The 27,620-nt window shown below is 40.1% G+C and overlaps 1 protein-coding gene and 1 long non-coding RNA gene across 2 annotated transcripts; one reads left to right on the top strand and one right to left on the bottom strand.

Annotated features, from left to right (window-relative positions):
* Positions 985-8,073, bottom strand: NEK2 (NIMA related kinase 2). Its single transcript, XM_021390067.1, has 9 exons — positions 7,889-8,073; positions 7,551-7,768; positions 6,440-6,677; positions 5,726-5,808; positions 5,366-5,492; positions 4,480-4,699; positions 3,475-3,529; positions 3,320-3,390; positions 985-1,447 (listed from the first exon to the last, which is right to left on the bottom strand). The coding sequence occupies exons 1-9, from the start codon at positions 7,982-7,984 to the stop codon at positions 1,221-1,223; spliced, it is 1,335 nt and encodes a 444-aa protein (XP_021245742.1). The 5' UTR covers positions 7,985-8,073; the 3' UTR covers positions 985-1,220.
* On the top strand, positions 8,296-27,053 carry LOC110395527. Its single transcript, XR_002436434.1, has 4 exons — positions 8,296-8,548; positions 10,804-10,895; positions 25,443-25,546; positions 25,635-27,053. It is a non-coding gene; the product is annotated as an uncharacterized LOC110395527 (long non-coding RNA).

Below are 27,620 nucleotides of genomic sequence, written 5' to 3'. Positions count from 1 at the left end.
ACTAGGTGGAGAACTATGGTTTGGTGATACAAATGCTTGTCTGTCAGTGAATTCACCAAGATAGACTGATTTTTCAAATGAGATTCTCTTTTTGAGATAGAAAGCATATAGAATACCTTTAAATAGCATTCTTGGCCCAACAAGAGAACACACAATAATCAAATCTGCTGCTTTCTATGAATATGTTTTAAGCACTTCAACAAAGAGAAATCTTCATATGTAATATATACCCAGCATGGGAGTTCCAAAGGATTTTTTTGTATTCATGAATCTGAGTTAGCTTATCAAACTTACACCATCCTAAGCAACCAGCAACTACTCCAGCAGAGAATTGTGATGGGAAAGATGGAGGCTGAAAGCTTGAAGAAAATACTTGCTATTCAAAGTAGAATTTCCCCTCCCCACAAGATAGGTGCCAATACCCTGGATGGTGTCCCACCCAGGAGAGCAGACCCAAGGGATCAGTATACACCACATTTTTAAGATAAGCCAACAAAGATGTCTTCTTCAAATACACACCCTGAACCAGGTCTTCTTAGGAGCTGACAAAAAGCCATGCAGCTGTCCAGGCAGCAAGGATTATAAACTTGTCAGTTATTGGAGATATTCAAAACCTGCCTGGATGCTTTTCTGTGCAACCTACTCTAGGGAACCTGCTTTAGCAGGAGGGTTGGACTGGATGATCTCCAGAGGTCCCTTCCAAGCCCTATGATTCCATCATTAGGTCACTTTGGTAGTGGAAAGAGATTTCATAAAATCTTTTTGCTCTTTTAAGAGCTAAAAAATATTTACAAGTAGAAAAATAAAAGCATTCTACCTAAGAATATTTTCATCAAGTACTGTACATTATATACAGCGTGATTTTAACCTAGACTGTGAATGTCTGTACTTTTTCCAGCTGAACGTTTTTCACACCAGATCTAGAAAAATCTATTTTGCTATGTTATTTCCTTTTTTTCAGAGAAAAAACATGTAGTAAACAAAGAAAAGCAAATACATATTTTTAATAATACAGCTCAGCTTGTTTGATTTGATATCAAAATGACCTGTTTTTGTAACATAGTCTCTTATGCCCTTGTTATATCATAGAAAAAAGAATTTGTATAAAGATTTAAAATATATTTTCAGTAGGTTCCAGCTTGAAAGAGGAAGGCGTAAGGACCTTCCCATTCATATAATCAACTCTAAAAAGATAAATACTGTACACCTATGTTACAGTTTCAGCGCATGCCCAAGATTTGTCTGCTCTTTAGTTGATAGTTCTTTTCCAGTTCACACAGTGCTTGAGCTCGTAGATTTGCAGCATACAGGCGCCTTTTGAGGTCAGAGCATTTCCCTTTCGAAAGGGGATAGTTTTCCACATTAACAGAAGGCATAGCAGTCTCTTCACTTCCACCAAAGTGGACCTTCTTCTTCGTTGTGGAAAAGGGGAGCAGGAGTGCATTATCTTAAGAAACAAACAAACAGAAACTGAATTAGTGCATCTCAGCATTTATTGCTTATCTTATAAGCTTTAATCCTATCATCTATTTTGTTAGCTACCTATGGATCGAAGTGATCTAATTAAATGCATCTCAGTTCATGGCAATAATTCCACTTTTGGACAAAAATTTGAAAGCAAAGTTTTAAAGTGATTGCAATAAAAGGGTACATGCCACTGTTGCTTCTAGAGAGTTCTTCAGGAAATACCACTTGGAATAAAGAGAACACCTATTTCTCTGCAGAAATAGCCTTTAGGACAGGCTCCTAGAAAGTAGGATCTTTGGTATTCCATTTTACTGTGAAGGGAGCCATGCAGACAACTTTGAGGAAGAACTAGAAATTAAGAAATCTGTGAGGGATGCAATCCATTGATGAGAAAGACAGAGGATTAAAGCAAACTAAAGAAGCAACAAACGATCTTGATAATGTATTGCAAGAACACTTACACCACCTGTGTCAGGTGCAGGTAAATTACAGAAACAGTGTTACAATAGCATAGAATGAATTGGAAGAGTAGAAAACATTGTTACAGAAGTGTCTAATTACATAGTCTACGGCTTAGAATAGAACAAAAGCCTATCACTCTTGCAACAGCTACATTTACTTTTCTGCATTGTCTGTCTATAGGTGTTAGCTACTCCAAGTGCCTTTGCTTATCTTCAAACATTAATATCCCCGTTAATATCAAAACAGTGTATGAAGGAGTGGGAGAATGGGAAGAGAACAGAAGGAAGTGCTGAAGCTTGTTTAGCTTTATGCTTCTATCAACATCAGACAGCCCAAGACAAGTTTAATTTTTATTTCATTTTATATTTTTTAATGGATGAAACAGAAGATGGTGGGAGAGAAAGAATTCTCAAAGTAGACAGGTATATTAGAAACACTTAAATACCACTAGCTTCCAGGGATATTTTACTTGTGTTCTTTCACACCATGATAGCCACTTCTTGAGGGGAGCAACTTCAGTTTTATTTATATTAGAGGCAATGACGCATGCTTATCTTGCTTGATCTCTGACCAAAACTAAATGAAGATATTTTTCTTCGTGTTAAAGGGTATTCGCATTTCTTTGTTCTAGCAGTACTACTTGAGAGCCACTGTTTAAATATCCCATCCTGTGCTTTCACTGTTGCTCTTCCTAACAGAAAGAGGAAGTAGTACCTAAATACTTAAGTCATTTATACTATTAAAGTGCAATGAGCAGTAGATACTACCAGTTATTAGAAGGAGGATTTGAATATTAGCAAGGCCAAAGTAAGCACAAAACAAAGTTATGAGCAACTAAATCCTGTAAAACAGATGTAAGTAGTCAAGTGTTATTGCACATTGTCAGATCTGTTTTCAGTTCTCGTGAATTAAACTGAATTAAAACCACTTTGTATTCTTCTGAGCTCAGTGAGGCACTGATCATGCTGGGTGACTCACAACAAATATTAGTTCCCACTCTGAGGACTGTAGACATTGAACTAAAGCTGAAGTAATTAGGCATTTGACATTTTATTGAAATTTACTATATCAAAGGTCTGTAAGACAACAACTAAAATAAGTACAGCTCTGAGGAGGTTTGGATTACAAGTCAGCACTTGGTTAGTTCATCACAAGAATCTAATTCACAAAACAAAAAACTGTAATTCTGACAGTGGTAACTCACACTGATAAGTGAGCACTGCTCATATCTTCCTGCTAAGCAGAAAATCAAGAGTCTCTTCCCAGGCAGACATAATGGGGTTCTGTATTGCTACAATGGGACTACATACAGCATGTTGAGCATGAGCATTCTTCTGGTCATACCAGCCTACATCTGTCAGTAGAAGTGGCTCCCTGTATGCTTGCATACCTGGACCATCTATAGAAGATAACGTCCTCTGTTGTTTGTAGAGATTGTAGTTCCTCATCAGTTTTTCAGCTCTGTTTTGAAAAAGGAAAGTTTAAACTTTTTTGTAGTAAGGCTGTAGAGCTTCTAATCTAGGCAATTATAGGTTAGTAAGATACCTAGCAAGTTTGTCCTCTGCCAGTCTCTCTCGAATACAGAGTTCTCGTTCTCTCTCTGAAAATAGAAATATGGTAGTATGTAATGTTTCAATGTAAATGATAAAGTTAAAGGATTGTGCATGGTGTATTTCCTTGTGGAAAAAGACTGCAGTAGTAGTCTGCCAGATGTACCCATGTTCTGCTTCTGTATCTCTAAGCAAAACAAGGTAAATGTTATGCAGATACAAGCTTTACAAATACATTAATAAAGCACTAAACAAGCGCTCTTGAATACATTAGTTGTTCTTTAGAAAACAAAGTGACATATGCCACAAAGCTACAGCAGATTTCTGTTCTGCACACTATCTCATGGCAAACAACATCAGAACTGAATAAGTATTTAGATGCCAATTAAAAATCAGCTATGACTCAACATCTTATTTTACAACAGCAGCTGTTATTTAAGCTCAGAAAGTCGTATGTAGTTAAAAACCTATATGGCAGATCCTACTACATATGTAAAGAAGTATTGTGTAGCCAGGAAGTCCTAACACCTCAGGAACAGCCACCTACACCGTTTCACATGCAAGCTACCTGTAGAATGCAGCTTCTATGAAAGCAGCTGACCATTCACTCAGGTATATTTTGCTCCAACATTCATGTATAGCCTAAGGTGAGTATAACATAGCTAGCGCTAACCTGCACAGAATACATGAAGGTCAGCCTACACCTGCACAGTGCAGAGCAATGTATTTGGACCTTGGTTTTTTGTGTACTTTGCTAATTACTGCTCAATTTTGATAGTCTTCAGAAATGCAAGCCTGGTCTGTGAACTGTCGAGTACATCTTAGCAACTGGAAACAAGAACAAACCAGTATAGATTACTTAAGAATTCTAGTAGCAACTACAGGAGTATGTTGGCCTTGCACATTAAAATGAGTTTTGAAGACAGTCTACACTTCCTTCCTCAGCACTTATTCTTTTGAATCAGAATCCCCACCCTCTTCCCAAAGAGGAATATCATACGCTCCAATCGTTGCTCTCTGTCCTTAATGGCTTGCTCTCTTTCATGTAATTGTTGCTCCTTCAGCTTCAGTTCATTCACTGGAGCATCCAAATGCTGCACCCTCTCTGGCTCTCCTGATCTCCGGCCTCTTTTATCAGGATTTTTTCTCTGCTCTTCTGCCACTAAGTCTGCTATCAAGGGATGCTGCAGAATATCTTCAACAGAGGGTCGGCAATAATCCTGAAGGAGAGAAGTTACCGGTAACAGTCAGCTGTAATCAATAAAAAAATATTGCCATGGATGCCCAAGCAAGATGCACCCCCAGGTGGAAACCAGCTGAAGTGCTTTACAGTGAAGGAGAAGCTGATTAAAAAAAAGCATGGGAAGGACAACAGCTAAGGTCTGGCATGCTGAATTATCAACCAGACAAAAGCTGAGGTAGGAGACTGTTACTGGCCTTCAGCACCAGAAGCCGCAAGTCTGGCTCTCTCAGCACAGGTAACTATTCCTTTCAGAGCCTGAATGGGTAGGGAACTTGAAGAACCCACATCTGCTGGAGGTTTAGGTTATTTACACAGCATGGTGGAACAATTTTAACAAGGTCTAACTTCAGGTTAAAGCATGTTGTTAGAAAATTCCAATAGGCCATACTGAGACACTATTTTGCATCCTTTTAACCTAGTGTAGCTCTTGAGCTGCTGCTGCTGCCCACCCCCCTCCTTTTTTCTTTTTCTAAATATATTTGAAGCACGGTTTTTCCCCTCACTTTCCTACACAGGTAATATTGCTGGTGACAAGATGATGGCAACCACTACTGCAGATTAGTTTGTTTCATAACTGAGAAGGAAAACAAATACTTTGGTATTAGCTCATATCATAGGCAGAAAATTAAGAACTGATTCTTACCTTTAAGTTCAGCATCTCTTTGAGAAGTTCATTCAACTGCTCTGAATAACGATACGGTATTCGTCTGAACTTCCCCTCCCTTATCTTTTCTGCCAACTCCTTCTGGTTGTAAGCTGTAAACGGAGGCCTGAAGAATAATATTTTTCAGGAATTATCTCACCAGTTTTACAGGATTTGTTTTCATTAAAGTATCTGACTACGAAATAAGCAGCAAAGATTAATTATCTACTGTCAAGAGAAGTACAGAAATAGAAATTTAGGACTCATCTCTGAATCCTTTAAGCTGTTGTTTAAATGAAGAGTAGTTCTATACACATTAGCAGTTACGCTTCCACATTCGTTGCACATTACCATACTTACGTGAGAGCACATAACTCATATAGAAGACATCCTAGAGACCAGATGTCAGATTTTTCATTGTATGACATGTGGTTAATTTGTTCCTGAAGAAAGAAAAATTTTAAGTTTATTAACTAAGACATTTCTCTCCTATTACAGGATCTTCCCCTCCTGTTCAAACCTGAATTCAACCACTGATTTCTGGGGTTGCTTTTAAGGTTCTTGGTTCATTAACCTCCATAGCAATTCTTACTATCAGGGTCTACAGTTGTAGCAATACCACACTATGCAAGACTGAAGTGTTGCATCAGTCCTCAACTGATACAATCCCCTATTTCAGACAGCATTAATATTTCCCCCACAAAAAAAAGCATTGTATCAGGGAAATAACTCTTGCTCATTTCTAACACAACTTGAAATCTCACCCTCAGCAGGTAATTTAATAGCCTCTTTATATTAACACTACAAAACACAAGAATGCTCTAGCTCCTCTGTTCCTTCTACAGAGAAAGTTGCTCCAACATAACTTACCTTAATAATAGTTCAAGGGCATAGAACTAAGCTAACACCCTGCAAAATAATCTTGTCTTTAGAACACATATACACTTTACAAGTCACCCGCATTTAAGACAAGCAACTCCTCATTAAATCCTCTCAAGCATTAACAGACTCTGAAACCAACACTGCAGAAAACAGACCTTAGAGGGACAAAAAGGAACAGAACAGAGGTCTTACTGGAGACATATAATACGGGGTTCCAACAAAAGTTTTGGCAAAGCTGGTGTCGTGATGCAATATTCTAGCCAGTCCAAAATCTCCAAGTTTAACATTCTGCTTGCCATCTAGGAAGACATTTGCTGGCTTTAAGTCACGGTGCACAGTGACTCCACCATCACTCCGTCTATGGCATTCCTTCAAGGCTAACGTCAACTGAGTCAATACTCGGAGAACAAAGCTTTCTTCCAAGTAGTGTCTGAAAGATGAAAGTGTTAAGAAATATTAATACACATGTAATGATCAGAAGGACCAACACAATGGAAAAGGTGTTACAAAAGAGGTGGAAGGACCAGCACAATAGCAAGGTGCTACAAGGGAAGGGCAGTAGATTGCTCACCCATATCAGAAGATTCTGGGTTCGCAGGGAAAGGCTTCCAAGGAAGGATCCCCATAAAGAGAGCCTTCCTCAGGGGCAGTCAGCCCTTAAATGAGGCCTAAGAGGAGTGGAGCCTGGCTCCACCCCTTCTGGTCACACAGGTGAATTGCCTTCACCTGTGCTCCCAGGGCTGACTGGGTCTTTCCTCCAGGTGCTCAATCAGTGGGTCAGGCCATGACTCTGCAGTTCCCATACAACACACCATATAGTGTACTTAAATTGAAGTAGTTGTTACCAGTTTTAGTCCTATAGCTTAAAAATACTGTTGCTATAGCTCACTAAATCAAGCTTATTACCTTTAAAGACATAGTGACAACAGACAAATACACATTTTTTTAAAATGAAATTAAAAGCCATTCTGATAACACTGGAAGACACCTAGACTTTTGTTAGTGAGTCCCCATAGTATTTCCCTCCACTCTCAAATGCTCTAAGGGATGCGCAGTACTCCCACGATCTACAACACAAACATCACATAGATCTGTTTCTCATGAGACCACCTCCCCGGGCATCCTGTTCTACTCTGACAAGAAGTCCTCCCTAAGATGCAACGTGCGCTAACTCGCCATTAGCACAGCCCTCACCGGTGCTTCGTGCACCCCTCTCCCATTTCAGAGGGGCTGCTGGGCCGAGCTGTGTCTGTTACTGCGAGCCCCGCTCCGCTGGGAGCTCCCCGTCCCGGCCGCAGCGCACCTCTCCCTGGTGCAGCGCTCGATGACGCTGGCCAGGTCCCCGCCATCGCAGTACTCCATCACGATGTAGAGGGTGGTGCTGCTCCGGTCGATGATGCGGTCGTAGTAGCGGACGATATTGGGGTGCCGCAGCTCGCGGAGCAGATTCACCTCCGAAACGAGCATCTGCTTCTCCGCCTCCGTCATGGAACCGTAGTCGAGCTCCTTCCATACTAGGATCTGCAAAAGGGAAACGACACAAAACGCACACGGAGCGACTTAAGGCAGGACGAAGAGCCGCCAGAGCCCCCGCTGCTCCCGGGAGCGCGCAGCCGGAACCGGCCGGCCGCGGCCCCTCACCTTGCCGTCGGCCTTGCGTCGCACTTTGCGGCACTTGCCGTAGGAGCCGGCGCCGATGGTGAGCAGCACCTCGTAGTCCTCGGGCCGACTAGGCATGGCACTGCCGTACCGCGAGCTGCCGGCCGCTCGCTGCACCGGCGCGTTTTGAACACGCCGCCCCTCCCTCTCATTGGCCCGCCCCGATCGAGCTCCGCGCTTCCCATTGGCTGTGCCGCCGTAAACAACGCCCGCCAGGTAACGGCCGATGCAACGGCCCGGGCGCCGCGTACGGGAGATATCGCGAGAGCTGGAGCTGCTCCGCCCCGTCCCGCCTTTCCCCGCCCCTCCCGCGTGGCACCGCCTCCCGCTCGCCGCCATGGCGAGTCCGGGAGAATAGCTCGTGGGAGGGGCCGGGGTGGGCCGTTCTCCCTCAGAGTGGGGGAGGCGCTAGGCAGCCTGTAGGGGATCCGTGCCTTCATGTGGGTTCGTTCGTGTTGTCCGAGGCGGGGGAGGTCTGAAAATGACGCCTCGGTTTCCCATTTGAGCAGCCTGAGCCTGCCGCAGAGCACGTGGGCCTTCACCTGCTGTAGGAGTGTCGCTTCCTTCGCGTCCCACTGTCAGCGCCAGAAGCCGTTAAGTCACACAGCGTGGACAGATAAGCAACAAGTACAATGCACAAAGGTATAAAGAAGTAACTTACTTGCAGCTAGTCAGGAAGATACATTTTTTCCTGTAAAAACAATACATTCTGCCCATATTAGAAATATGTAAGCCTATTGAACAGATATCCACACAAATTAGAAGAATTTAACAGAGGGCTTTTTGATACTGAGAAGTGTTCAAAGACCTCAAGCTATGTAAAACAATAGAAAATGGTTCTGAAAAATTGTTCTCTAAAACCAATGGGGAGAACGATTCTTCCAGAAATTCTTCTTCAAAAACCCTGCCAGAGTTACAGCAACCTTACTTGTATACTGTATGCAAACAGCTGTGTTACATCACAGACAAAAGGCTTTTGAAAATAAACCAAATGCTGCAATGATAGACTTGAAATGTAGGTTGGAAAGCAGGGATGCGTGGGTCTGTGTTCAAGTGTTGAACCAGTAGTCATTATGAGTACTTTAAATTACACAAAACTACGCTACAATACACTATCATGACAAATTTGAAGCATGTGATGTGTTTCCTAACATTATTTAGGATAATTTTGGAGCAATACTGGAGTGTAGCTCTGGGTTCAGTTCAGTTTAATCTCTCTCCACATGGAAATGGCCATGATGGAAGGAAGAACTCCTCGTTATTCAGCGAGGAATTGCAGCACACCTGTATAATGCCTGGATCAGGTACAAAAGGGAACAGTTGCATATGTTGACCTACAAATGCAGTAACATGACAGAGTAGTTTCTCATATTACATCTCCTCATGGCCTCATTAATCATTTCCCCATTTTGTTTCAGGCTCTGACAAAAGGTTTGAGGGGCATAGATGCCACACTATTACTATTTATGAAATATTCTTACATTCTTACTGTTTAGAAAAATCTAAGCCTTTACTTTCCTCATCAGGAGGTACAAAAGCTCATGTTGTTTCCATTATAAAAGCTCTATGGCTATCTGTAGAAATCTATTCATTACAGGAAAATAAGGAGCAAATGAGTGTAAGACATTTTAGTTTTGTTGTTAATGAGTAATAGTGTCCTCCAGATGGTTCACTTTTACCACTGCTTTTAATTACCTTAAAAGAAAATTCTCACATACATTATTAGCATCATAAATAAATGATGGCATTATGCAATAAAAATGAAACATTGCATTATGTGTTATGCAGGCCGTAAGCTTTCATTTCTGGTTTCAAACATATATCTCTGTTTCAAACTTCTGTACTTCTAAATTAGCAAAAGGCCATCATGCATTCCCACTGTTATCAATGGGAGGCTTTCTATTTATATTTCTACAGAAATAGAGGAGGTTTTGAATACTGCGTTTCGTGTAGGGTCTGACTTGAAAATTTCTTTAAAAAATGCTGGTTTGAATCATAGAAATGTCAAAATGTCATGCTCCAAAAACCAGTAGAACAGTCATTTTAGTTTGGATTATACTTATTTTTAAGAACTTGATAATGTGAGAAAGGCACATTCCTAGAAGTGATTATTAAAATTTTCAGTAGGTGGTCTGTTTTCCTTCTTTCTTTCTTTCTGGTTCTCACCATATAAGAGAATCCAGACTCCAGTGGTTCCAAAAATATATTTTAAGTTTGAAATGGAGACCACTTTCATAAGGTATTGCATTTCCATGTCTCATTTCTAGTTCAGAAGCAACTCTTAGTTCTGGTCTCAAAAATACCTGTGCTGACTTTAGGTTTTTGAAAGCTTCCAAATAGCTTTTGATACATATATATATTTTTAACATTGCTTGTAATATATTATTCTGAAACCTAAAATTCTTCTGTAGGTCACTGTCAAAGTTTGGCAAATTTTGTGACATCTGCCATCTCTGCCCTAGGCAGTATCATTTTCCTTATTCCAGGGCCTAGTTATCTGACTAAATATTAAATGTTGAAAATTATGGTAGATAATTCTCTTTTTTTTTTTCTTAGATATCTTCTTTGTTTTCTGCATGGAAATATGTGACAATAAATGGCTAACACCTCGCTTTAGGAGCCCAACTGAGTATGTTTATACAGACTGATGGCAAAAAAAAAAAATATTTTAAAATACTGATACAAATTATATTGTGTTTATGACATCTTTTTTTTTTTGTTAGCCAATCAGGAAATTGCATGGAGGTAGAGTTGCAGAAACAGAAAATAGGGAAAGTACTGAAAACAGAAGTTTCTAATGAAGAATAAATGAGCTTTATAAAAATAATACAAAATATTAAAATAATTAAAATAATAACAAAAATATCTGAGGAAAATCATGTCTTTTCTCTTCATAGAGGTGAAAGACACATGAAATCATGTTCCAGGATCTCAGAAATGTGCCAAAGTCTGCCAGAAGAAAAGCAATTGAGTACTTAGCATTACCAAGGTAAGAGATCTTAAGAATGCTTTTAAATGACAGAAAGATGAATTATAAAAATTGAAATGACCAAGTTATCAGTGTGCTATTTTTGTTCATTTTCACCTCTAAAGTATTTTGCTTTTGAAGAAATTTCAGTTGCATTTGTCCTTTGATGCCTTTACCGCTGATTCTTCATTCTGTATTGTTGGGGTTTTTTTTCCCTCTTTTTCTCCTGCGGTCTCAGGAACATAAATTTTACATCTACCAAGGATTATTGTACACAAATTATGCTTTTCTGTTTCTTTTTTTTTCCTTTTTTTTTTTCCCTCTAGCTGCTGATTTTCTTGTCAAAATTCATATCTGGAATGAAAAAAAAAATTCCAACCACAAAAATGCTGGAATATTAGACAATAGCACTGTCCTCCTTTAAAAACATCACCAGTATGGTAAACTTTATCTAAACAGATCATTGGGTAAACAAAGATTAATGTAGCATGCAGAGCTGTTGATTTGATTTTAAAAAGAAACAAAAAAGAGCACCACACAGACCCAGAACAGTTTAATATAGTGAAAGAGAGTTCGGAATAATCACTATCAACTTGGAGGTGGAAGAATGCTTTCCAAGCTCTCTGTCTCATGTTCTTTGTCTTTCTGGGATATTCCAGTTGACAGTATTTAGAATTAGAAAATTTGTGATAATTGGAATGCATGTTGATTTTTATATCTTTGCCAGACATTCATGTTCAACATACTTAGATATTAAAGATTGGAATAATGGCCCATAATTCCAGCATACTTCTTCATGTCAGGCCATTAAATGTCAGAAAAAATTTTTCCTCTCTTGGTTTGGTTTGAGTGGAAACAACACATTCATTGAGGAAATCCTGCACAGCACATCTGTGGACAGGACAGCAAAGGAACAAAATTTAGAAGCATTAATTATAGTGCTTTAAGCCATGCTACGTTTCATTTTTGGTAATGCTGGAATTCAATGCCAAGTTAGAAAGAAATACACGCAGCAGGCAAGCTTCAACCAGGGAGTATGTTGCAGCAGCCGTACCTTCACTGTTTTCCAAAACAAGCCGGTAAAATAAGGAAAACATGGAAACACAAGAAATGAAAACAAATTCAGCAAGCAGCAAGTTAGGTTTGTGTGTGTAGTAGTGAGGCAAAAGCTAAGTGTGGAAATTAATGAGGAGGAGACTGAGGAAAGTGAAAAAAGTTGTATTTTTGCATTCAGGGAGAGCAGCAAGTGAATTCTATTAAATCTAGATTTGCTTTATACGTTTCTTTTACTCGTAAGGGAATATTTAAATACATGGCTGGACATTTTGGAAGTATATAATTACCTAGCTCTGAATTTTGAAGTGAGACTAACAGCCCTGTGTACTATACATGTCTCCATGTATATACTGATTTTCAAAATAGTATTCATTCACTTTATGAACAGAAGGTGCTTGAATCGATCTTTAAGAGTACTATTAAAATTGATTAAGAGGCAGATTTTTTGAGGTGCATAGAACTAAAAGTGTGGGATTCCCGAGTAACCTCAAATCCTAACCTCATCAAAATCTGAATAAACTGGAATTGTGTCCGAGCAAGAAATCTGTTGTAACAATTCTGAATTTCTTTTCTGTTCTCTTTTGCTAACTCATTCCTATGGAAATAGACTTGTTTATTACACTTCAACTTCTTCTCTTTTGAAAGGGAGGTAGTATGCTAATTTTTTAGATTAAATTTTATAGGTTGAATAACCTCAAAATATTTGACAAAAATGCTGTCCGTAAAAAATAACACTTCTTGTTCTACCGTGTTTCTCTTGCGAGAGAAAAATGCTCAGAAATCACCTTAGACATGAAGTAAAATCACAAATTATGACTAACATTTCTTCCACACCTTGTCAGGGGTCCTTGCACCTACAAAATGTCATGCAGTTCAGGCTTACTCTGCATGGATCCTGTACTCTTCTGTACACTCAGGAGGTAGTAAGGCAGTAAGATAGTGTTGCATTGATGCCAAATATTTCCTACCTTACAAGACACCATGCCTGGAAAGACAGGAAGCAAAGTCTTTAAACGGAAGGCTTTATGTACTTTGGAACTCTCTTTAATGACACAACAGCTTCTGCAAAGTCTTGATAATTCAGCTTTTGAGCTTGGAGGACAGCCAACCCCTCTCCAGCTTCATTCACACCACATTTTCTTTGGCTGAAGCGTGTACTGACTGACCACATTTTTAAAACTGACTGCCAGCAGAGACTGAGTGCTATCCCTGTTCTATTCTGTATAGGCACAGGCAGAGTTTAGTCCTCAGCTGTCTTGCATTTTACTTACGTAGTACCAAAAGGAGAAACAAAACCAGCTTTTTTATCTATTACAAGTAATACTTTTTTTTCAGATTTTTTTTTTTGTAGCAGATACCAGAAGAGTCAGTTTGCGTAACGTAATGATCTCAAACTAATATGCCTAGTCTTATCTGGGCACTGCCCATAATATCCTTTCAAATTTTGTAATATTAAAGGTTACAACTGCATTAGATAGATGAGTTAGAGACAGCGTTTTCCATTAGCAAGATCTGCAGACAGATGTAGCAGTGGCACAGGTGGCACCTGTCACTTGCTGGGGCTTCTGACAGTACGTGTACATGACATACTGTAGGCCCATGTAGAAGCAAAAATAAACCTGAAAACAATCCTTTGCTTTCAGGAGATGAATAAATTCCTGTGCCAAGAATATCAGTTATATCTGATGTAATTGACTTAGGGAAAAAAGCCTTGTGGTTTGAGCAGAAGATGAGAAGATAGGTAGAAATTTCTGTCAGAAGACAAATATTCTGGTACCATGTGGTACACAATTTCCTGACGTCTCTTACTGCAAATTACAAGAAATGAGTTGCCTGATTTTAAACAGAAAAGACTTGAATTTTGTTGCTGCTGTACACCTCTAACACCCAGTGTCTTAGGGGCACTTTGGTATGTGGGTTTCCCAAAAACAATGCTAACGAAAAGATTATAAAACCAAGGCACTCTACAACACTCTAGAGAATCTTAGAATCCTTAGAGTTGGAAGGGACCTTTAAAGGTCATCTAGTCCAACTCCCCTGCAATGAACAGGGACACGCACAGCTCCATCAGGTTGCTTAGAGCCTGATCCAGCCTGGACTTGAATGTCTCCAGGGATGAGGCGTCCACCTCCTCTCTGTGCAACCTGTTCCAGTGTCTTACCATCCTGACTGTAAAAGACTTTTTCCTTATATCCAGTCTAAATCTCCCGTCTTTAAGTTCGAAACCAAGTTCCCTTGTCTTGTCACCACAGACCCTCATGAAGAGTCTGTCCCTTTCTTTCTTATAGCCCCCCTTTAGATACTGAACGGCCTCTATCATGTCAACTCAGAGCCTTCTCCTCCAGGCTGAACTGCCCCAGATGTTGTCATAGGAGAAGTGTTCCGTAGGAGAAGTGTTCTTCAGTAATTCTTGTGGCCCTCCTCTGGACGCTCTCCAACAGATCCATGTCTCTCCTGTACTGAGGACTCTACATTTGGACGCAGTACTCCAGGTGAGGTCTCACCAGCGCAGAGCAGAGGGGCAGGATCACCTCCCTCGCTCTGCTGGCCCTGCTTCTTTTGATGCGGCCCAGGATCCGGTCAGCTTTCTGGGCTGTGAGGGCACATTGCTGGCTCACGTCCAGCTTGCCATCCACCAGTACCCCCAGGTCCTTTTCAGCAGGGCTCTGCTCAGTCCTTTCATGATGACGACGAGTGCGTTTATACTAATATTGACTCACTTGTGGGAAAATTTGACTAATCTGTGTGTTCTAGACAGCTGAAAGTATAACTTTGAGATAAAAATCCATGGGATAACAACCTCTGCTTACTGAAGTATGTGGTTTTTTAATGTCGTGTACTATTCTGAAACCCGGTCCTACTTATATTACAGTAAGATGATTGTAGTGAATAGGAGTTTTCATGTGGAGAAAAATACCTGGTACTTATAAGCTCTTTAGACTAATGGAGAATGACATAACATGAACTGATTTTTGGAAGATGAAGTCTAGCAAATTAGAGGAAAAATCAGAGATTTTTAGCTAAGGAGCAGACACCTACAGCAAATAGAGATTCTCTGATTTTTGAAGTTTATAAATAAAGACAGTTATTTTTTTCTTTTGGAAATCTTGTCACGAAGTCAAACCAGATGAGAGCATGTTTGCTTCTGGCTCCCACTTTAGAGTGCAAGCAAAAGGCGGGCAGTCAGACTTGTAGGATGTCTGCTGTCATCAGTGGAAATAACAGAATGGAAATAACATGCCTGAATATGACTTTAAAAAAAGTCACTGTCTCAGTGTACCATTTGGGTAAGTCAGGGACCTGTCTGTTTTAGATGCCTTTAGAACATTTGGCATCTCACAGATACAGCTTAGCAAATTTTGCTTTCATGTTCAAATAGGTTTGAATATTTTCAGCTCTCCTCATTTGAAACAATCAACAAACAAGGGTGGTTAGACCTAAGTCTTAAAGAGCAAGGTGGGCACCCTACTTCTTTCCTCTCAACTCTAAAGCCTCATTACTGAAGGAAGCTTCCTGGAAGAGACTTAATAAGATTAAGATGACCTCTTGTCTAGGGAGAACCAAGCTGAATTGTAGTATGTGCATGGAACACATTGTGAGGAATACAGACATAATTGATTCAGGTTAAAGAACAAAACAGGTAGACAGCTACTGTAGAACTGGTAGGGCCCATATGGACTTGCAATCTTGCCCTATTCTTCAGATTATTATCAACAATTATCGTGATACGCAACAATCAAATATTTAAGGTCACTGAGACTTCCTGAATGTCAAATCTGATTTCTGTGGTACCTCATTCAGTTTTTGAGTGGCCAAAACTCAGAAGCTCATAATATTTTGTTTCAGTTTTGGAGGTTTAATTATCACCTCAAGCTCAGCCCAAAGCCTGGGAGTTCTGTAGTCAAAATCCAAATTGGAATGTAATTTTGTGGATCACATTGATCTGTAATTTTTCTCTTTTTTTCTACTTGAAAACAGAAAGAAAGCCGTACTTGTACCTGTATTGTTGTTTACAACATGTTTCTAAGAACCTGATTGCTTTTGTCTAGTGTCTGTTAGAAGCTCATCTCATTGCTAAAATGGAAGGAAAGACAACATGGGCTTTGAAGCTCAAAATACAGGAGCAGCTACACAGGTTGTTGATTATTTTAATCTGAAAATAGGGGAATGATGCAGAAAATTGATGTACAATTTCAGGAGGAAAAAGAAGCAACCCTAATGTGGGTTTTCAATGTTAGCTAAGAATAACATAACATTTGTGGTCAGATGCACATTTAGCTAATTAGATCATTTGATTCACAGAATATTAGTCTGAATAAAAACAGGGTTCTGGAGCTCATTCCCTTGTTGTCCTCAGGGAAGTGCCCACATGGTGTGATCCCAGAGAAGGCAGTGGCTGTTTCTGGGTCTCTGGGGCATGGAGCTCATCCCTAACCACACATGAGTGCATGAAGTCCCTTACTGGCTGCCAGCCTGAGAATGTGCTAATTCAATTTTTCAGTGCCTTCCAGCTTGTTCTCTGATCTTTTAAGTCCTGAGCATTCAGGCAGTTAATTCGTTCTCTGCTAGAGGTGATTATTATATTAATTAGTCATACTCCAAAGATATATATGGAATAGATTGGAGCATTTAACAGCCAAAAATTATAATGCCACCTCCTAGAATTATTTCAAAGTGACCCTACAAACAATATCTTCACAGGCATTGCTCACCAAGGAAAAAGTGATTCTCCCTCTGGCCACAGGGAGCCACACAGCTGCCATTATGAATCCAGGGGAGAAGACAAGGGAGAGAGCAAAAGCCATGGCCTCTAAGCTCCCTGCCAGGAGTCACAGGAGTTGCTCTATCCTTGAGATGACTGTACTGGTTGCACCTGGCCTTCTGTAAGCTGTTTTCTTGCCAGTTCCTACCGAGAGTCTTTTGTTTGTCTGCTGTTTTTAGCCAGGCGTATAGAATGCCTGTGTAGCAAACATGCAAGCAAAAGGAGTAATTAGTGCAGACTGTCACCATAATTTATAAGTTTGTTTTTGACCCTGATGTTCAGGTCACTTTGCAACATGGAGGATGATCATTAACCTGTGAAGCCGTAAGCAACAACATTAGAGAGCTTGTCCCCAGAGAAGAATCCATTTGTTATGTAATCACCCCAAATATGTGATTCTTAAATATTTAACTGTTTGAGTACAGTAATAATTCCACGCTAGCAGCACCACAGACCAGAAAGTGTAATCATCATCCGACAGTCCATACGTCTAAGATAATTCTTTTGTTAATGTATAGGTCCAGTAGCATTCAGCATCACATTGCTTTCTAGACCAGACTGTCACATTAAACTCACTCAGCACCATTAGTTTCTTTGCCAAGACCCTTAACTAGACTTTAGAGACAGAACTTGTGCTGCACTTTCCTGTTTTCTATTTCATAAGTTTCCACCAAATGTTGGTAAGCCGAGGGATCTGAGGAGAGCTCAAATAGATCTTCATTCAGGTGAGGGAAGAGAAAGCTGAGAAGATCACCAACTTGATGGAGCAGCACCCAGAAAATAAACTGATTAAGGTGGAACACAGAGGGATGAGTTTTCCTGATTTGTTTTCTTTTCACCATGTGATCATCTTTCCCTTTCTCCAAACATAATATGTACGCTGTCTTTGGGGATTTTAATTCTCGTTAGGCATCTAAATAGATGTTCTTTCATTTACGGAGATACTGAGACCAAGTCATTTTTCGGTCTCGTTTATCAGAGTGCCTTAATGCTTGCCTAGATTTTGTCTAAGAGTTTAAAGACTGAGGCAGTTACGTTGGACTGCAGGATCTGCTGCACTGAGGTTTTGCTGTGCTGGTTTGGAGAGAGCGTGGTGATAGTGCCAAAGACTTGCCTAGGGTCACATGAAGAATCCATAAATCAAGCCTGCTCATCCTGAATTACTTCAGTCTGCTGTCCCAGCTAGCTCATTTCTGCTCTTAGATCAAAATACAGCTGCTTGAAGGTGAATATTTGGCCTGTAAGTCTTAAACCTCAGCCTAAATGTAGCTTCAATGCTAAATGTCCCCAGCTTTGTCTGAAAGCTGATATTTCCTAAATAGAAAGCATCCCTTATTTTTCTGTTCTATATATGTAGTGGAGATGAAGTACATAGAGCAAGGACTGCTCCTTAGAGGACTTCAGAAACGCTCTTTGACCAAATGTTATCTGACATTTCCTTTGCCAGTCTGCAAGGCTCCTTGGAGGGCTTAACTAGTCTCGTTTCTGCCAAGGAAGCAAAGACACCATTTCACTTTCCTCTAGCTAAACAGTGTATGATGTGCAACAATTCAGAATTAATTTGACAGTAATGGAGATGACAAGTATTACTGTGAGGTATTTCTGCTATGAACATTGCCATCCTGTCCTCATCTCACCCCCACCCCCAAGTTTTGGTGTTACAAGGAATTGCTGAACAGCAGACAGGCTCATACACAGGCAAGGCACTCATACACTGCTCAGGCAGAGCAGCAGCTTTGGATTTGGCAGCCTCTGTGGGTACAAGAGTCTTAAAGTTCCACTTAAACTGCAACTCTAACTTGGAGAGATAAACTAATTGGCATGGGTGTACAAAATGAATAACACACACAGGTCCATGGGAAGTAGCATTTTCTTCTACGTAGACCAGGATAGGATCAGAACAATTTTGGTCAGAGAGGGTTTTTAGAGATCGTGTGGTCCAACACCTTACCCAAGTCACAGGTCATCCAAGGCTGTGTCCATCAGTAAACAGGAAAACTTTCTGGCTCTTTTTCCACTAACAGTGCCCAGAACAAACTGGTGATTACAGGATGCATTCTCTGTACGTAGCTAAGAAAAACAGAATGAATAGCATTGAAGCCAAGACAGCCATAAAGACAGACACTGCTGGCAATAATTCCTACCTGCCGTGCCAGATACACCTCAGCAGAGAGATTTATTCCACCCCCTCTTCTACTAGTACCCACAGAAAACATAACGCAGAGCTGCTCTAGGCTCACTGCCACTTTCTCAGATGTGGCCTCTCTTTGATCCCAACTCACCGTAATGACTTTACAACCTTCCTGTGTAGAAGCAAGCTAAAGAAACTTGCTGGAGCTAGTCACTAAAGAAACCCAAACGTAGAATTCAAAGATGTGTGAGGGTGGGCATTACAAGAAAGGGGGAGACAAGTGAAAGGGTTGGGGAGAATATGGCTCAGTCCAGTCTGTTCCTAACTCATCACCCCAGTAGTCTCTTGTGAGCTCAGAAAACATTTTAGGGCTAGTAACGTTTTTGCCCACAGCACAGACAGGTTTATATCCGACAGGTGGAGAAATTTCCTTAACTTTTAGTAACTTCACAGCTGAACTTAATGCTCTACTAAGGCATTAACATGAAGTCTCAGCTTTATTCAAGTCAATAGGTGCCTCATCTCTCACTTCACACTGAATAGCTAGTGTAGGCTTACTTTAGCAGGCAGACCTGTGACTGTATAAGAAAGTGCATCATCTGTAAAGATCATTTTAAGTCAGATATGTGAAAAACTTCAGAAAATGACAATTTTGGGGGGCTTCCATGTACTTAACTTCAATGAGAATAACAGCATCACCTGCTTGATCTAATGAACCACGTAACGTATTTGCTATTTCTGAGTAGGAATTACTTCAGTGGTCTAAAATCAGAACACAGTCACCCTCAGATTTGAATAAGTCCTTCCTTTTCTTTAAATAAAGACAACAGGAATGCCCGTTACCCACAAGCTGTGGCTGAAAGTGGTGAGGCTGTTTTTTACCGAAACCTTTCGTGTTGGTTATCCTATGGACACAGCGGCCGTGTGTCACTTCTGTATCTCTGGAATGAAATAAGCAGTGGTACAGACTTCAAAGGAGATCAACATTTTGATCTTTCATTGGGTTACAGTATAGAAAAGCAAGATGCTTTCATTGTTAAATTTCCTAGACACTTATAAGCCAAGAATTATTGCTCAAAGAAATGTAGAAGATAAACATTTTCAAGCTGTTTTTTGAACAGCAAAGCCAATGAATGCAAGACTCCTACGTATTCTTCTGTGTTGCTGAAACTCTGCTTGCTACCGCGTAATAGTAGCTCTGCTGCATGTTCCACTGAAATGCCCACTGGGCATAGACAGCACATGCTGCAGTGGCTGCAGCCATCCACACCTTGGCCAGCTGACCAAATTCTATAAAATGTCTGTACTGTGTTGTTTTTTCTCATGGAGCTCGGTAAGCTGGAGAATCTGTCCTCCAAACAGCTATCCATTTTTCAATAAAAAAACCCTCTATCATGCTTGAGTCTTCTACCTGATCTAAATGTAGCAGAATATGGCCAGTAGGCCTGAAGGCTATGGGGCAGGGTAACAACAGATGGCTCAATCACAAAGATCGTATTTCTTTAGGAAACTGGGGATGCTTCCCCATCCCTAATGCGTGGGATGGAAGTGCTGCATTAAGACTCCCAGACAACCTTCTGTCTTATGGCAATTAAATGTAATACAATACTCTAAAGGCATTTTGATATTTTAGAGATAATTTCCCTATGTTGTTATGACAGGGATGAATTTATTTGATGCCTACTAGGTTATACTAGATAAGTATTTAATAATCACGTATGTTAATATGATAATTCTAGAATTTAAAACCTTTTGAGTATGGGATAATTCAACATTCCTACAGAATATTTCATTGTAAATTGATAATATGATGGAGTGGATGGAGAGTGTAATTTTGTCTGTAAGTTTAATGACTTAAAATGCCATATACAAATAAGCTACTTTTCTTTTTTAATTTTAGCACTATCCTTTGTTACAATTGAATGTAGCTATTCTGAAGATCCAACTTAAGCTAGTCTTAAGATCAGTTTCACTTTAAGCCATAGGCTGATGAAAAAATTGAAGGTACGAGAAAAGTCCTGTTGTTTGGTTAACTGCAGACAGTCCGAATGTAGCTATGGTAATGGATCTCAATGCTTATGAGAATGATAGCATAATGCACTTGTGCTTACAATGCTAACGTTGATATGAAGGTCATTGGTAAGTTCAGTTTCGTTCTCCAGTGCTATTAACAGAATTTTAATAGCAAGATTATGCTTTTACCTAAGGTAACAGAGAGACCCAAGACAGCCAATGGATCTGTGTAGGCCAAAAGAGAGCCGTGCTACCATGACCATACCATAACAGCAAAGAAGTTAGTTGTCTCAATGCACATTAGTCAACATAGAAATGTTTATGTAGGTTAAGTGACAGGTTAGCATGTCTAGCTGGATGTGACCAATAACTTAACTCAGAAATGCAGGAGTGAGAGTATAATTTAAAGTCACTTTTGTTGCGAGCTTTTGTCCTGCATTTCTGAGGTGAAAGTGGCATTGGTCACATCCCGTGAGAAACACAGGCCTGTTGGCTGACCTCTGTAGCTTCACTTTAGACAGAATGATAGAAACTGGTGGTTAATCCCTCCACAAGCTAGATCAGTGTGTTGTGCTGGCAGGAAATTATGGCTTGATTTGAGTGGACATAGGGCTTTTGTCATTATTACTCAGTGCAGAAAATGAAAGCACAGGGAGGCAAAGTCAGGGGGTAGGCCGGGGGGCATGGCTTCCGAGTCTCGTCCACTGTCAGGCCAGCGGTCTGACCACAAGGCTTCATGTGTCACTTTAAGTTGTGTATAGGCCTCCAAGATTTCAGTGTCCAAATCAATAGTATTCTGATGAACTCAGCCATTCATTTTCTCCCCTCCCATCCCCCCTCATATTTTTTTGTCTCTTTCTCTCTGCGGGTACACTAAATATGTTTTCAGATAAATTTGGAACATTTTCATTTATAATTTTAATTAGTAGACATCAGAGGACCTGACCTCTTTTAAAATAACTGGAAAGGTTGAGTAATTGAGGTCTGAGTAGTCAAGGTCAAAATACGATGCTGAACATACGTCTTACAGTTATCTAGTTTGGACTTTACAACATTACAGATGTTAAACTACAAAATCTTCAGAACCTAAAAATCTACTTTATAAAGAAATTAAATAATATATACTTGTTTTTTTAACTGAAAATTGTTATTGGCACGGTGTCATAACACTTCACGTAGCTGCAGCGCATCTGCTCATGTTTAGGTCTATTCACATTAGCAATAATACTTAGGATAAAGCTGCTTCTGTCTTTAATACAGGATCTGTTATGTCATGAGAGGTTCAGTGCCTGCAACAGGCACCATTACATAACGATGCTTCATCCACGCTATCAGCTGGCATGCATTAGTCAACAAGGATGAGAGGCATACAGTTGTGGGGATCAACGTTCCTCTTTACACACTGCATCAGAGATATGAAAATGGGTCCAAGGAGCAGGTGGCCTGATATTCTTCGGACATTTGTTCTCTTTCCCCCTAAAAGAAGAATAAGAACATCTCTGGTTCTGTTACCCTAATCTGTTTTCAAAGCACGAAATAATTTGTTAGAGCAGGCCATTACAGCATTATAACAGCTCTTAACTTACAGCGTTATTTCTGCAGTGATAAATGCAGAAGAGAAGAGGGAGAAAATGGTCCACATGCAGTTCTGTGGAGTCGTGCCCATTCAAGTAAAGATTGCAGAGCAAAAGAAGAGCGCTTACACCTGGTTGAGTTAGTTAAATTAAACCTCTGTGAGCTTATACATAATCATTTCCACAAAGCTGCTTCCTATCTTTTACATCAGCTACTTCAGTCAAGTAATTATTTTTCTTCAGATTTGTGGAAAGAACAAGCTTGAAGTAAGGTACTTCTATCAGAAAAGGGTAAAAGGCAGCAAGAGACCCATTGTAATAGAAACACTGTGGGTCCCCTGGCAAGGAACAGTTCAAGAGGGCAGGGCACAGCATTTAATTGCTTCTCAATAGGCCACAAGCCCCCATAAAAGCAGTTATTGAGTACTTGTCCCTACCCTCAGTCTTCAGTGGTGAGCTCACCAGACCCTTCTCCTGTAATTGGCTGTTTTTCCTCTGCTGCACTTTTCTTCTGCTGATTTTGGCACAATTCTGCTGGTGCTAGTGGTGATGGGAGCACTGGTACAAACAAGACTGCTGGCACTATGATCACCACGTTGCCAAGGCCTGAGCTGAGTTAGGTGAAAAAGCAGTTAAACCCTTGTAATCAAGGTGTTGCTTCATAGACACACATGGATTTAATTAGGACAGTGGAGAATGTTACCTTCCTCCAGCTGTGTGGTTGGGGACTTCTGTCACCAGTGCAGTTAGATCTGACAAGCACCATCATTTGGCCTGGTGTATTCCTACAAACTGAGGTCAGGCCTCTTGGAGACAATATGCCACTTACCACTGTCTCTTCATCTGTTCCTATGTTACGGTTACGACAACAACTTCCTGATTCTGGGTGTTAAATAAAGCATGTGGGATGAACAACATCCAGTCCCTTCACAAAAGCACAATGCTACTATTGGGATTATAGCTATTTTAATGAGAATCATAATTAAAAACAGTGCAACCTGAAGTATGATAGGTCACATTACAGAGAGCTAGAAATGAATTCTGCATTGTAGCACAACCAATTCAATGGTCAGGTTAGGCACAGGAGCCTGTTTGGGTTTGTTCCGATTTACTGTAAGACTGTCTGTGAAGCTGCCGTGTGGTGATGCCTTGGAGTATTCTTTAATTTAGTGTCATAGACAGTAACTAGAAGGGCTGCTCCAAAAGTAATACCTCCTATTTTAAGATGTTGGAAGAAACAAGTATAATTGTTTGTGAAATGTATTTTGTTTTTCTCCTGATTTGCTGAAGTAAGTAAAAAAAGGTCTTGCTGTACTAAATTACCTAGGTGGGTGCCACACTATACATTACCTTGTCATCATAATGTGTGCTTCTAAAATAAAGTAAGGGTTATTGCTATCACCTTAAGACTTCGTAGTATTCATCCAGTGCTGCAAAGCAAGGAACTTCTTGTTCCTCCAGTTTTGTTCATTTAGCTGCAGCACTCGCCTTTCTTACTATACAGCTTATTTCTGACTCATCTTCTGAGCTTACAACATACAAGATAAAAATAGATAATTGTTCCATCTCAATTCCCATAATCCTTGTGCTTGTTAAACATAAAGTCATGTAACTGTTCTTAGTCAGGATTGCACTAATCAGTGCAACTGGCACTTCTGACCTCGTGATATCTATCCTTACTATGCCCAAGTCTCCTGTGCTGCCTGATGCAGCATTTATCATACCTCCTTACACAACAGAGTGCTGGAGAGAGATGGGCACATCAGAAAATAAGCATCAGAGAACTTTTTGCAAAGTAATAGATATTTTTTCCACATCTTTACCCTTTGGCTTGGCTGAATATTTTGGATTTATTTTCATATGGTCAATTAAAGGGTCACAAGTTAAAACCAGAGACCAAATTTCATAGATACTTTAGGAAGACAGTATTTTAATTTGGGGGACAGTTACTATTGGCAGTAGATGTTTTTGCTGTAGATGCTAACATTTACTGTTTGATTTATATGAGTTTCACTGGAGCCAGGAGATCACTAATGGTAAATCCATTATTAAATCTAAACTCACCGTCAAGCTGTATTTAAATGAATATTTAAATAAATTATGCTGACAGGCCAATCAATTCTCTGAATGTTATAAAAAAAGCAGAAGGAATGTAACTGTGCAGGTGACGAACCTACAGGAACAAGAACAGAAATTTAAATAGTTAGCTCAGAGGAGTCCTCAGTCATTGCAGACGTGACAGGTATATAAAGCTAGGGAAGACAGGCAGAAAAAAACAAATTGGGTATTTTATTCGTTTTTAAACTACTCATTAACACAAGAGGAAAGCCACAACCAGTGCGAAGTCAGAGCATTTAGAACTAAATAAGCTTTCTTTGAAAACAAATGGACTTTTAAAAGAACCTGTAGGGAGCCTGCAGTACTCGTCCTCCTCCTCAGGCACAACGATGTGTCAGGACTACAAAATAAGACACTAAGGAGGCAAACTTCAAGGAAAACAAAATAGGGATGTAAATTTCAGTGGGCCAGGACATAAGCCAGCTTCTAATGGGAAGGTTGGAAAGAAACGACCTATACATAGCAAGGTTATTTGACACTGGTCCACTCCAAGGATCCTTACAATTTGCCCTGAGGCTCCGGCATTGGCTATTCTTGGTGAGGATACTGGCTTGGACATATCTGGGGCCTGACTCACAGGCAGCTTCTATGGTCTACATTTACATAACGAAGGCAGGCGTTTTAATAGTTACTCCAAATGTGAAAGTTATTGAATAGTCTGAAAAATTAGTAATTTATTTATTGCTATCTCTTGCAGCTCAGGATCTTAGTAAGTGCAGGGCAGACACACTGTTTTGAGAAGTTAAAAGAATAAAAAATTGGCCATACAGTTACTAGTAAAACAAAAAGTTTCGTAGACTTTCAGACCAAAAACCAATCAGGATAGCATCTTGTCTAGTTACCCACATCATGTAGGTTACAACATCCCTCAGTAATTGGGCTAAATGGTACCTACTTCTATCTCTGCTCCACAGTAAAGTATTTCAGATGACCATTCTAACTTCTGCACAGAACGGCTGCATCTTTCATCTTTTCTTCAAGACCATAGTCCATGATGGAAAATACCTGCAGAGGGCTTGTACGTAGTATTTTACTTTCTTTGGAATAAAATAAATGGACTAGGCTTCATTCTTCCCTTAAGACAGCTTTTTTTTTTTCCTTCCCAGGTTATCTTCGTAGAATAAACTGACTCTATCTGGAGTCCTTTTCTCAGAACAACAGAACTTGTGCACGTACCGCATGGTAATAGTAACAAGTGTTACAGGCAACCTTCAGAGACTGTCCTTCCTTGCGGGGTCATCTGTTGACTTAGGATATACTGAGTTGCCTGCCAAACACCGCTTATATCAAGGATAAGTAACAATTATAATGCAAACATAAAACACATACCATACTGCATTAGTATTACTGTAGGGCAATGGTTGGAGAAACAAAATCCATCAGCTAAAACTCTTCAAAGTAATCAATCTCCCAATTTCACAATGGGAAACATTCTTCCCATTTCCAGCAGAAATGAAAGAACATGTATTTGCCGGAATTTTTACAGATTTTCTCCTCCAGATTCTCAATTGAGATTACAAAATCTTAACTACATTCTGTCACGCAATAATAAGCTGAAATTACCATCTCATCAAATTTAGTATTATAATTTTGGTTAGCAAAGCATTGTTGCATATTCCCAAAGCGACGCTCCCCAGTGTTACTGAGGTTGGCTTGTTATGAACTCATGGCACGGACAGAGAGCTTTATCTTAATGAATGCTATCACAACATGCACTTTTTTTTCGAATTTTCCCAGTTTGCCAAGGCAAATTTTAAGATCTGTTCCTCATAACTCAGCGAGCTCCTTCCCATCTTTAATACTCGTGGATCAACCTCTCCATTTGTGTCAACTTTTAATATTTATGCAGTAATATTTACAATTAATTCCACTTTTAAAGTTATTAAAACTCTGCAGCCTTTATTCAGCCACGTTAAATGTCAGCACAAGCTGCTCTGAGATTCCCAGTGGATCACTTTCCCAGTCTTAAAGAAGCCTTAACCAAACCAACCAGCTGACTCAGTACAGAAACAGACCGACACCAGAAGGACAGCCAAACCAGAGGTCTTTTCCTTGGCCCCAGAGAATCTAAGCATGTTCTGAAAAATTAAGTACCAGTGGATTCTACCTGTACACAGGTGTTAACAAAAACCTTTCTTCTTCCATAAAAAGGGGATACAGTGATCTCAGTTTAAAAAAAAAAAGGTAACTACAGCACGTAACACACCCGAGCACCTCAGACGCCCTTATTTATCCACCCTCATACTCCCAGCTCTGTGAGCACCATTCTCAGAGCTCTGGCCATTACTCTGCTCTATTTGTTAGTAGGCAGCTGCTGGTAAATCAGCTCAAGTCTGGCACTCGCTCTGCGTGCCAAAGGGACTGACTACACGTGCTATCTGACAGCAGCTCTCAGAGGATGGGAAGGAGAAGCACCTGGCACTGGAACTAATTACATCAGTTCTCTGTACCCTGAGCTAACAAAGCCTCGGAATACATTTTGTGGTTATCTTACTTTAAAATCAGTGAGAGATGTTTCTCTCTACACAGCACTATACATACATGACGTGACATCCACACACCTTTATTTGCTGCTTCAGCTGAAATTATTAACATTTAAAATCGCTGGGAATTCTTTCAAAACCAGCCAGCCAATGCCACGTGGCAGCCACCAGAAAAATAAGAAAACACAATGGAGTCCTGAGAGATAAAAATTTATTTATAGCTGATCCGTACGTCATGATATGGTCACAAGTCATACAGCTGACATTCCCATAGCCAAAAGGACTTTTTCCTTTTTTAAAAATACATTTTTTCTTCCCAGCAGGAAAGATTTTTTTTTCCCATTTTTTTTTTAAACAAACATTTGACATGAGGCAGGAATGAATTTATAACAACAGCTTCTCAGAACGCTGACACAGCCGGTAAGCAGTGGGTCTCCCACCTGCGTCTTCATTTAGATTTCAGATTTTTCCTCCCCAACTTTCCCACAGGAAAACACCACAAAAAGACGAGGACAAAGCCCAGAAGGGAAACAAAGAGGTAGATGGAGCTACAGCCATGGCTGTTGGCAAGACATCCTCCTGTGCTCTGCAGAGTTCCTTGCTGGGTTA

Source organism: Numida meleagris, chromosome 3, assembly GCF_002078875.1.
Source record: "Numida meleagris isolate 19003 breed g44 Domestic line chromosome 3, NumMel1.0, whole genome shotgun sequence".
NCBI classification, from domain to species: Eukaryota; Metazoa; Chordata; class Aves; order Galliformes; family Numididae; genus Numida; species Numida meleagris.
Note: the sequence above shows the minus strand (reverse complement) of the source record. Positions and strands in the feature narration are given on the sequence as shown.

Bases quoted from the DNA above. Each gene is read 5' to 3' on its own strand.
- NEK2 (XM_021390067.1), bottom strand. From the start codon at position 7,984: ATGCCTAGTCGGCCCGAGGACTACGAGGTGCTGCTCACCATCGGCGCC. The intron at 5,493-5,725 runs GTAAGTATGGTA...ATTATTCTTCAG, and splicing joins TATGAGTTATGTGCTCTCAC to GCCTCCGTTTACAGCTTACA. The intron at 4,700-5,365 runs GTAAGAATCAGT...TCTCTCCTTCAG, and splicing joins AAGAGATGCTGAACTTAAAG to GATTATTGCCGACCCTCTGT.